The sequence below is a fragment of the Coloeus monedula genome (genome assembly GCF_965178545.1).
Source record: "Coloeus monedula genome assembly, chromosome: 6".
Lineage (NCBI taxonomy): Eukaryota > Metazoa > Chordata > Aves > Passeriformes > Corvidae > Coloeus > Coloeus monedula.
In genome coordinates this window covers 38,773,108-38,785,267 of record NC_138786.1, presented here as the reverse complement: position 1 = coordinate 38,785,267, position 12,160 = coordinate 38,773,108, and the positions used below count along the sequence as shown (strand labels likewise).

Sequence of the window (12,160 nt, the reverse complement as noted above, 5' to 3'; positions counted from 1 at the left end):
AATACTGCTGAAATATCACCTCATTTTTGATGTCAGCAGTGATTTCTTTTTACCTCCATGATGTCAAATGGGAATTATTATTATTAGAACGACAGCTTCCTAATGATGCTGTAAAAAGGAGAAACTGAAACTCTTTCCACTAAACATCTATATTCTGCTTTCTCCATAGGGTACAGCAGATGGGCTCAACCACAGACCATTCTTCAGACAAATCAAGAGGCATGCTCAAACATTTAGAAGCAGCTTAAACATCTAGGAACAGAGGCATAATGGCTTACTTTGTTATATAGTGGTGAATATGCACTCTGAAGAGTAGAGAAAAAGGACATTTACACTATAGCAGCTCCCTCTGGGAAACATGCCCTGAAACACTCATGATCAATTTTCTGTTCTAGATGGTAAAACCAGCAAATCAGTGTCCAGATCACTATCCAGGAGTCATTGCCCCAGGTAAAGTCAGGGAATGAAAGCCTCGTGTGACGGCTCCTGCTCAACTATAGGCTTCATGTATGGCACACTGGAGGTGGACATATCTGAAATGCTCTGTGCCTTTTTTCCCTCCTGTTTTGTCAAATGACTAAGTACAGAAGAATGTTGCTTCATATGACACCAAAATATATTAATGAGTTTGGCTTTTGAGTAAATGATGGGCTTGAACCTTATGCTAACACCTATTCATGCAGAAAGTAGAATAGCAGATGCAAACCAGTGCTATCTGCATCAGCAAATGGAGTATTTTGATTTTCTAATACTTACATTTTGATCAAATATAAATAATGATTCCCTACCAATTTTACATTTACTTATTACATGTATTGCTTCAAAGTAGTTAATAAAGTCTTTAGGGTGGAGATCTATCTTCTAGGGTGGATATGAAAAAAATATTAATTAAATTGGGAGAAAAAGGTCTCTATATAAGTTGGGGGTTTTTGCAAGGAGCCAAGACATCTGCCAAACAAGGAGGTGGATACTACCAGCCCCTGTCTTCTCCCACAGAAAGGCGGCAGAAATGGCAGCCCCAGGAAGCTCCCCTGGGCTAAATCCAAGGGGCAGGAAAATGTGTTTTTCCACTGGCACACTGCTCTGTTTTCTTTCTGAGGAGAATAATTTTGGAGTAGCTCTTCTACAGTCAGTGGTAGGCCAGTTAAGAGCAGAAGTTCATCTTTTTCTGTTTGTTTTGTCTTTATTTAAAAAACAATTGTTTGCTTGTTTGTTTTTGTTTTGGTAAAAGTTCCGCTAAACTTCACACTATCTGGTCTGAGTACTTTTTTCTTCAGCATCTCATTTTCTCTATTCAGGGCAACCATCAAAACAAAGGAAGTACCAGCTTGAGAAAATGAAGTGTGATGCACTGGAACACAGAGATGATTTGACAATATTTGTGTGCTAGGAAGAAGGGCTGAGAATGAAGTACAGCATGTAATCACAGTTGGCTCTGATACAAACAGCCATTGTTATCTTTGGCAAGTTACTTGATATCTTGGTATGTTAGCACTTTCCAGACTCTGATGAGTGTTGCAAAAGTACATTCATTAATATAAGTGACTTTATAAGCAACAGGAAAAAGCCAATAAAACATAATGCTTTGTTCAGGTAAGAGCTGCACAAAAAGGTGGAAGTTTGCAAAATGTGTAAATCAATGTATGAGCCTATTGTTTTTTCTCAGCATACTGTTGATAAAAGCTGTGAACTGCTGCAAGTGGTAGAGGTAAAAAAGCTAATAGTGTCTGCATTTGCACATCTAAACCAATATTTAAATTAAGAAAAGTAGGTGCACCAAAATATCTACTGGCAGCAGTTACAAAATAGTAAATTGAAGAAGAAATGTGGACAGCAGCATCTCTCCTAAAGAAAATTCTGGCTTTGTGTGTCTTTCTTTGCTCCTATGAAAGGCATATTCCCAGTCATTAACAGTAAACAGTGGCAAACAACATCGGTGGATAACTTAAGAAAACACTGTGGACTGAAGACCTCTCTTTCCCAGTAGGCATTCCTACCTGGAAGCACAGTACTGTTCTCCCAAGGTGTAATAAGAGGTATCTCTTGGTTTCCACTCTGCTCAGATCTCACTGCTCTCATCCTACTCACTGAGCTCTGCTATTAACACTGCAGCGGGTCTCACACTCCACTGAGTTCACAAGTCTGGATAATTAGTGCTACTTATGAAAATGTATCAAACATTTTCCATCTCTATGACTCAGTAGAACTTGGTTCTTGAAAGAATACTAGATTTGATTTGGAACTGCTCTCTGTCCATTTTGAATATTTTATTATGTATCAGAGTAAATCTTGTTCTCACTCTCACTGATATATCCACTGACTTTTAAAAGAGGAGGCTTCAGAATTATACTGCCTAAAAACCAGAATCAAAGGCAATTACTGCTAATTTGGTGATAATATTATCTTTTTATATCCCTTATACTTTGATAATAGAATTTATGAAAATAAAAAATCTCCCAGAAAGCAATCTGTGCTAACTCAATTTTATTTTTTCTTTCCTTCCAGAACCCAGAATTGATTTCCCTTTTACTCAGTTTGGAGCAAGCCACAACTCTGAGGCCATCTGAACATTTAATACAATATTTGGGGAGAAACTCATCCTGATACAGGTGTCAGGAATACTGCAGTCATTGTGAGGAATAATCAAAGCTTGAATCTTTCTTGTAAAAAAACCTGCTATTAAAAAGGCCTTTTAAGGCCACTGATTAATTTCAATAATGAAAAATAACAAATAATGAATGCCTAACAAATATTCATTTTTCCAGATGGTAAAACAGTGTTATAAATCCCATTTAAAAGATGCTGAGCCCTGAAATTTTTTTTTTTTTTAGAAGGTGGAATTCGTAGCCATTCAACACTTAAAAAAATTGGTTAATGTATTTAGATGCTGAGTGTGAACCAAGCTTTTCCAGACAGCTCTCCTAATAGAATCTCACGGTTCTATATCAAGGCATAAAATGAACCCCAATCTTGATCCAGTTGCAGACCATAATTTCTTGAACCATATCTTTATATCTACAAGTAGATACTTCATAAGATTCAGATTGGCCCATTAGTATTTTGTTCTTTTTCAAGTAATGCTGCATCTTTACTAGCTAAGAGACTTCCTTTTGACAAAAGGTCATCGATTTACATGGGTGAATCCTCGATCAGTTCCTTCTCACTGACAAATTACCTTTAAGTCTTCCCAGTGCTGAAAAGTCTGGGGAATGCATGTGCTGACATTTAGAAAACTCTTCACATAATGCTTCCTGATGTTGGCTTCTTATTCCTTCTTCATTCAATTAAAGAGGTGTGGCAGTAACCATGTGATAAAATACTAAATTCTGCAGTTTTCTTTCTTCCTACAGAGAAAGGTCAGGACATCTTTCTGGGACAGAGTGAAATATTTGACAGAAAAGATTTCAAGGGGGGAAAAATATTAGAAGAGGAGGAAAAAATTTAGGCTAAGCAGTAAAGTGGGATATGTGAATTCCCTCATTTGGAGGAGGGAATGAAATCTGTCCCTAGCAGAGGTCACACCTGAAAAATGTACTAACCATTAGACTCTTAGGCAAAACCCCCTGCCTTCTCTTTCCTCCTTCATTCTATCCCCCTGAAGTGGAAGGTGGTTTTCTGCAATGATACATTGCATCCTTAAAGTGATTTTGGAATAGGTACCTCTTGTTTCTGAATTCCAGGTGAATCTTTCACTTGGATGAGAAATAATCATTTCACTTTTGGATTGAACCTAGAGAACAGTATCACAAGGTGAGTCCAACGTAATTTTGTCTTTCTAACACAGTTTTTGACTCTCTTGCCTTCTTGGATTAATGAATCTAAATTCTGCCAAAACCTGCACTTCAAGTGCTCAACTAAGATCTGAAAATCTTGCCCAACTCCTCAAGTTCTTCTAATAAATAAATAAATAAATAAATAGATGGTAAATAAAGGCAGGAATAGCATGAAAAAGACTCATAGTAGAAATGTGACAGGCATAAAATTTCAACAAAAAAATTAGATTTCCATCTTCAAAATTTCATTCAAAGAATGCTGACTTTATATTTTAAGTAGCAAATCTGAGAGTGCAGTCTCAGAGAATGTTTAATTTTCAATGAGTTTGTAGAAAGACACTAATTGAACAAAATAGATGAATTCTCTTCATCTATAAGGACTACAAGACTAATTTGTGAAAACATTTTTCTGGAGTTTTAAGTATTATTTAAAATATTTTGATATGCCTCATACAACTGATGTATGAGGTATAGCTAACCAAACTTTCATCCTCCATTACTGAACTGCAGAAATCAGATGTGCAACAAACCATCCAAATTGCTAAACTAAACTTACCAAACCAATTTTTTTTTTAATATAGCAATTTACTTATTTTTATGTAGTATGTCCACTGGAAGGGGCAGCCTGAAGGTTTTCTAGGATGTCCTTAATTCTGCTGATGGGTCTTCAAGATGTTTAATTGCCAATATCATGGGAGATGAAGAGGCAACAGATGTTGGTTATACCAAATTCATAGATTGCCACAGTGACAGTAAAAGTACAAGGCAATTTCCTAGTGTTTGCTTATCCACCTCTGTAATAGCTTATAATGAGAATGCTATTCCATAAAACAGTAGAGGAGCATGTATGGATATATACTAGCACTTCTGATGAGTTGATGAGCTGGAAACAGCTGGCAACTACTGACTCTGATTATGTTCGGTGCTTTGGCTACTTCTTGATCTCATTAGTTCAAGAGAACAGTATCAGGTCATGAAAGTTTGAACAGAGAAAATTCTAGCATAATCTGACAGGGAAGTAAACATGACAAAACAATAATAGGATACTGCAGAGGAGTAGAAAATGTATCACTGGACCTGAACAAAGTAATTTTGAATTAAAATTAGCTTTGACATATGACTGAGTAACTCAGACAGTAGAAAAATTGAAGTTGGGATAACTTTTAAGTGGACAGAATTGTGAACCTCAAAGGGAGGAAAACAAATGGAAAAGGACGTAAAATGAAGATAAAATCAAAATTAAATACCAAACCATCTTTCACTGGTGAAAAAATAAATATTGAAAAAAAAGGAAGATGCGATATGTTTTTAGCGGAGAACAAACAGGAAGTCTCTCCAGCATGTATCTCAGACAACAGCTGCAATGGTAATACATTCTGAGTTTTGCAGTGAATGAAATTATAGTTTTTTTCTTTTTATTTGTTTTCTCTGTGTTTTATCAGTTGAATTAATTTTATTTCACTGTTTTTAAAGATTTTAAATTTATTAACTGAAAAATTAATAACTCTCTAGTACTATATGTAAACTCTTTTCCTACAAGCCTCTAAGAGCATTAAGAATGGGAAATTCTAATTCAAGGAGCGTGCTGGCGAACAATGAATGGGAAAGAGAGAGGAAGGATTAATCATGTAATCACTTTTCCACTTACACTTTTAAGGTAACATAATTCATGGAAAAAGGCCATTACCTCCATTTTTACGTGTAATTCAGAGCTAGTTATATCAGTTCAGGAAGGGACTAAAAACAGGGCTCATCTCGTGTCAGAATTGTCTAGAACAGGGTTTCTTTGAGGCATACATATGTGCACATTTATCAGTCTGATTTTTGTTTCAACATTTCTTTTGATAGAAAATTAGTTTTGACTAGATCAACCTGAATGATTAATCAATTTCATTCTTGGACTGTTTTCACTTTTATGTGATTTTCCTAAGGCAGGGACCACTCTGAAAATTGACTAAGCACCTTGTGGACCACCTCAATCATTTGCTGTCTACAGGAAACATTCACCAGCAGCCCTCAAAGCAAGGAAAAATGACAATGTGGTTCTGAGCTCAGCAAGAGTCTGGGTCAAGACACAACTACTGTACCTAAAAGGGGCCTACAGAAAAGCTGGAGAGGGAGTTTTTTTCACAAAGATGAAAAAAATTTGTCACTGCTGGAGGACTGAATCCACAGGGAGTTGAATACCTTTGACAGAGCTAAAATCTGACTCATAACACAGTTCCTAGCAAACTGCTCCCAATGAATGGTTGTATGCTGATTCAGGGGGCTTACCCCTAATCCCCTTACAAGAGCTCAAGGGAAGGTGTTAGCTAAGAGCCCTTGCATTTTACAGATGGAAAATACAGTTCTCTGTTGTATTCTGAAGGTGTGAGACAGTGGCTCCTTAGTCAGGAGGATTTCCTGCAGGAACTGTGCTGCCCATGGTCCCAGCTGGCACAGGGTTTCTCGAGTAAGTGCTGAAGTACTTCCAGGGACCTCTGATGCAGAATTTAGCCAGCTTTTCACACAATCTTTGTTAATATTATGCAATTATTCTTCCCTGTTGACAATTTCTTATAGATGTACACCCATAAGGCTCATGGATCTTTCTTAGTTTTCATAAAATACATACCTTAATGAATTCAAGAGACCTTAAGTTTGTTCTAGTACTGAACTTTTAGAAATCAATGAATAAGATTCTTAAAAGTGACATTCACTAAAGCAGTTGAGTTTTATTATGCTTGTCTGATACACGAACTGACAAGAATGTTTAAACAAGGCAGCTCTTACAACTCAGTTAAAATGATATTCACTTGATCCAACCCTTCTAAAATGAATGTACTATTTTTCTGGGGCTCATCGTGGCCGTGGATAATGATCCTTCTATAGAACACAGAGTGCCAATAACCATGCTTTTGAAAAACTGTCAGAGTGCAATTCATATTGCTGGACACAGCTGAACTCAGCCAAATACTGCCAGTTACGAAATCCTTAAAAACATCAAAAAGCAGAAAAACTGCATATCTATTTTTACACCTGCCTAGGGCTTGTACAGTGTTTATGTGATTTTACTCAAGCTGACTTGCCTCATGAAAAATTTTGGAAAAACCCAAATGTTTTATTTACAGGCAGTTTTGTTGACTATCATACCTTTTCTTTTTATCCATTAATTGTGTTCAGGAAAAACTGGCTAAAAAATGATATCTGATCTTTCAAAACTAATTTTGCTGTACTTGTGACATCTCAGTTATAGCTTTAAGCGCTTCCATGAGGCATTAGCTGTTCTAAGAGAAATTAAATGGTATTTATATGATAGGTATTACCACGTCTTTTGAGTCAAGGGTCTACTGTGAATTTCAAAAATTGTAATGAGTAAAAACCCCACCTTGTGAAGCCAGCCTATATGTCCTGTTCTGATGTTGGACTAACATTAGATTGTCAGGAGTCCAAGAGAGAGAATGACACAGTCACTCATATATCTTCCTTTTGTTCCTACCTACATCTGGCAGAAATGTGAGACTACAAAATCCACAGATAAATTCCCTATGTTTATCCATTATTATTGCATCAAAAACATCCAGCAAAGCAAGTTTTCTATCAATCTAACTTTGGCCTAGCCTGGGTGGACCATGCCTAATCATGAGAATTAGTTTAACTTCAATGACCTGAAAAAGTGCTGTTCACACTCTGGGTGGAAGAGAGAGACTTGACAGACTTGAAAGATGGGCCTGTGTGGACCTCTTGAAGTTAAACAAGGACAAGTGCAAGGTCCCTGGGTCAGGGCAATCCGAAGCACAAATACAGGCTGGGCAGAGAATGGATTAAGAGCAGTCCTGAGGAGAAGGACTTTGGGATGCTGGGGGATGAGAGGCTGGACATGACCTGACAAGGTGCACTGGCAGCCCAGAGAGCCAACTGTGTCCTGGGCTGCATCCAAAGCAGTGTGGCCAGCAGAGCAAGGGAGGTGACTCTCCCCCTCTACTCCATTCTGGTGAGATCTCCACCTGGAGTGCTGCATCCAGCTCTGGGCTCTCCAACACAGCAAAGGGCATAGACCGGAGTAGGGCCATGAAGATGTTCAGAGGGATGGAATATCTTTCCCATGAGGTCGGCAGAAAGGCTGAATGAACTGGGGTTGTTCAGCATGGAGAAGAGAAGGCTTCAGGGTGAATTTATAGCAGTCTTCCTGTACTTAAAGGGGGCCTACAGAAAAACTGGAGAGGGACTTTTTACAAGGGCATGTAGTGATAGGACAAATGGGAATGACTTTAAACTGAAAGACAGTAGGTTTACACTAGATATGAGGAAGAAATATTTTACTCTGAGGCAGATGAGACACTGGAACAGATTGTCCTGAAAAGCAGTGGATATCCCATCCCTGGATTTGTTCAGGGCCAGGACGATGGGGCTGTGAGCACCCTGGTCTAGTGGGAGGTGTCGCTGCTCTTGCCAGGGAGTTTCGAACTAGATGATCTTTAAGTTCCCTTCCAACCCACACCATTCTGTGACTCCATGATCTGCCAATTCATTCATTCATTCATTCATTCATTCATTCATTCATTCATTCATTCATTCATTCTCCTTCCTCCTAAGACACTTCAGTGTCAGTACACTTCCTGGTCTTGACACCTCCCCAGAGTAGTAAGCATAAACAAGTACTCAGTGCTCTCTTTCAGGTGCTGACAATTAAACAGCACACCGATCAAAACTTGTGGTGCCTTAAGAAGCCACTGCTTTGGACTTAAAACTTCTACTAGCAACTACTTTAATCATCTTGACCCAGAAACCATCCAAGAGAAGGACTCCCAGACACTTGCTTGCAAAGAAGACATTTCTGCTGGAATTTTTACTTCTCCAGTAGCTACCACAATGCTATATTCTCAGAGAATTTTTTTGAAAATTGAGTTGGGGAATTTTACTTTAAAGCTGCTCTAAATCTTCCTCTAAAAACTGAAACAAAAGGGTTGTGAAAGCTTTTAAATGAACATTGACAAGCAACTTCTTTAAATACCAACACATTCTCAGACTTACTTTCTTGCACCACTCTTTTATCTTGTACAAAACTTAATGGATGACATATTTCATTCCACAAGTTGACAATGTTAAAAATGTGCTATTCCTTCTAGTTTTAGTATACTGCAAAGCCAGTGATAGCTACAGGCACTATGAGCGATATATGACTGAAGAAAAATGAGATTACTGCTGATAAGGAACAAGAGACTTTCATATCTTAAAAGAGTCTGAAATCCAGCAAATATGATCCCCAGCAGCAGATACCCCTCGGACAATGAAAGAAAAATGGTGGAAAAGTACTCATTGTGGCTTGTTGTTTCCTACAGCTGGAATGGTAGCAAAATGAAATAGCATACTGCCTGCATGAAGAAATCCTACCTCTCTGGGAAAAACATAACCTAAAGATGACTAACAGTCTAACAAAATGAGCAGTAATTTTCCACTGTGGGAATAGTGATGTTACTCTGACTCTCCTTCTTTGGAAAAAGATGCCTTTACTTTGGAAGTGTTACTCTTTTGAAGGCTATCATGCTGTTATCATCCATGTTTATCATAATAACGATCAATTTAATGGAGACGTAGTACAAAAGCCAAACCTCAGGCTGGAAATATGTATTAATGATTCTTTAACAAAGGAATGAGATGTATGCAAATGTGAAATAGCTCCCTTCTCTGTCTATTAAGGTGTTCCTGGAACATGAATGAACATAATTTCAATATGTCAATATTTCATGCTGCAGTGCAACCCTTACCTTGTATCCTGATGATTTGATGTGCACTCCTCGCTTGGTCAGTGTAGATTTCATTCGGATGAAAAAAGAGCGCTCTAGAGTGTTGTCAGTGGTTAGTAAACTGGGGTTTGTAGATTCCACTAGGGAATAGAAAAAATACATACACACATAATTTAGATTTTATACATCCCCTCTAAGCTATTTTTCAGGTGCAATCCTTGAACTCACTAAAAATAAATGACTGATGGATGCTAAGAGTGTTGTAATCAATTTATCTCATTTAGAAAATGTTTATTTAGCAAAAAAAAAATTACAAAAATATACATATACTTAGTATGTCTCATTTTCAGGTTATTTTTCCCATAGAATTTTTAACAGAGATTTGTCTCATTAACTCTTTCTTACACTATTTAGTTATGACTGGAGTGGGAGGGTATATCACTAGAGTGCATGACACTGTTTTAAAAACTGTTCTTCAGTATTTTGTAAAAGGCAAAGTCTCACTGAGGTAGAAATTCTCTCCTGAAACAGGCTGCAAATTCTACAGATTTTTATTCCCTAGTCTCCACTCCTCAACTGCAATGATACCTAGGGTGAGTCACTGCTGGATTTGTATGCCTTGGTTTCCACATTACTGAGGGGAAATTAGGGCCTTTATTATCAATAAAGCATTAAACAACCTGAAGGCAAAAATTCTCAAGTAAATGACACATATTATTGTCACCATATCATCAATTATTGGTGATTAATTAGTCATTAATGAAATGTCTTTTTAGTCCAGCTGAAGGGATATTACTTGCTCACAACTAACTATAGCTCTCACCTGTGCTTCTCACTCCCTTAACTGCAACCACTTCGAATACTTAAGTTTCCTAGTATAAACCATGGTAAAATAGCATCAGCACTGAGGTATTCTTTATACAATCCCTAGGATTGCTATTTTTTAGCCCTGATAAACAACTTATCCCCAAAATACTGTCAATGGGCAAATTCTGGAGCAGCTTACAATAAACAAGCATTATTGGAGATAAATGAAATTTCAGTTTCAGTGAGGAATTAACAAGAAAAAAAAATTGAAATTATACTTCAATTGTTTAAGAGAACCATACAAACTGCTAATAGAATGTGTTTAAGTATTTAAAATGCATTTGTTATGCAGTCAACAGAAATGTAAAAACTTGTTTGTGAGCTAAGGATTATATTGAATTGTCCTTGATTTAATGTGGTCAACTTGTCTTGTGTTTGTGACATTTCAGGTCTATTGTGATAACTGACAACAGTGTCCCTTTCTTTAGTGTGTCTCTTAAGATTTTTTTGTTTTAGAGAGCAGGAATTCGATGTCATTTTAAATGTACAGCTCTTTATCACTCGAGGGAAAAGCAGAGCCATGTTATATTTAGTACTTTCATTTCTTCTGATTAAATATGAATTACTATGAAATTTTTCTCATCATCTAACACACCATAATACGCCAACAGCTTTTTAATACACTATATAAGCACAAACTTCTGCTCTAAGAGTTTAATTTGCCCCTCTAATCCAATCACATCAACCTTATTTCTCTTATCAGAGATTCCCATTTTGAATTAAATGAGCTCATTAGTTTTAATCAAAAGCAGAGAGATCAAAACTTAAACGTAAATGCTTTAGATCAGAACTGTCAGTCAGCCGTGCAGTTCTATTTTACTAAAACACAAGATCAGAGACCCTTAGAACCAATTTTTTCTCGTAAGGGATGCCAAGAGCTTGAAGATGCTATATCCTTTTTTTTTTTCCTCCCAAGGACAGATTATACATTTAAGGTTAGACTTAATTTAGAGTATTTTTTTTCATCCTGGTGGAAATGGGAAAGTATGCCATTCTGCTGTTGTCTCTTTCACATTTATTGGTGCAGGTCCTTGGAGACCTGAACAAATGTGAAGCCATCACAATCCATGCAACAAACCTGTCCTCAAAAAATTCAGCTCTGTTCAGCAATATCACATAAGAAATAAAACTCTGAAGGGAGAGATATGTTTCAGGGTACAGGACAGTGAAACCCTGAAACAGTAGCCAAAGTCACCCAGATAGCAGCAGTACTGGTAAGATGAAGATCATATTTAATTATTTTTTTTATTGTACAGTACAGTGCAGTAGTTAAGGAGTACATTAAGTAACCACAGCATGGTTGCTTCCTGCTGTGTGAAGAAATGCTAAAATCAGCTTAACAAGTGTAGTTGTTGTAGTCCAGCACATTATGCTCTAGCACGGGCAATAAGCACAATATGTCCTCCTGTGTTCTAATGGTAATTACCTAAACTTACAGAAGTAATGTTAATTAAACACACAATATCTTATGCTCGAAAAAAGATCAGGCCATTCCCAAAAAATTGAAATTAAAATTTCTCTTCATACACAGTTAAATGAAAGAAAAGATAACACCTGACATACAGTAAAGTGTACTTGACATTGACATTTTTTGGGCTCATTTAATAATATGTCATAAGATTAACATCATTTTGCTCTTATTATACTATGTACAAACCTATACATCTCTGTAAGTGAATGCTATAAAACGCACAAAATTTATCTCACAGACTGGAATAGCATTTGTCATATAAATATGTATTCTGAAGTGTTTGATTTCCTTTAACAAAAGTACCTGAGAGTGTATGTGTGAGA

General features: G+C 36.9%; 1 protein-coding gene across 6 annotated transcripts in view; it reads right to left on the bottom strand.

Moving 5' to 3' along the window:
• NPAS3 (neuronal PAS domain protein 3) overlaps positions 1-12,160 on the bottom strand; it is a gene marked incomplete at its 5' end in the record, with an annotated part of 598,664 nt that overhangs the window by 40,983 nt on the left and 545,521 nt on the right. For all 6 annotated transcript variants that reach the window (XM_082282977.1, XM_082282979.1, XM_082282980.1 and 3 more), the window contains one exon: positions 9,521-9,639. In XM_082282977.1, the coding sequence (XP_082139103.1) occupies positions 9,521-9,639 (119 nt within the window). The remainder of the gene's footprint in view (positions 1-9,520; positions 9,640-12,160) is intronic.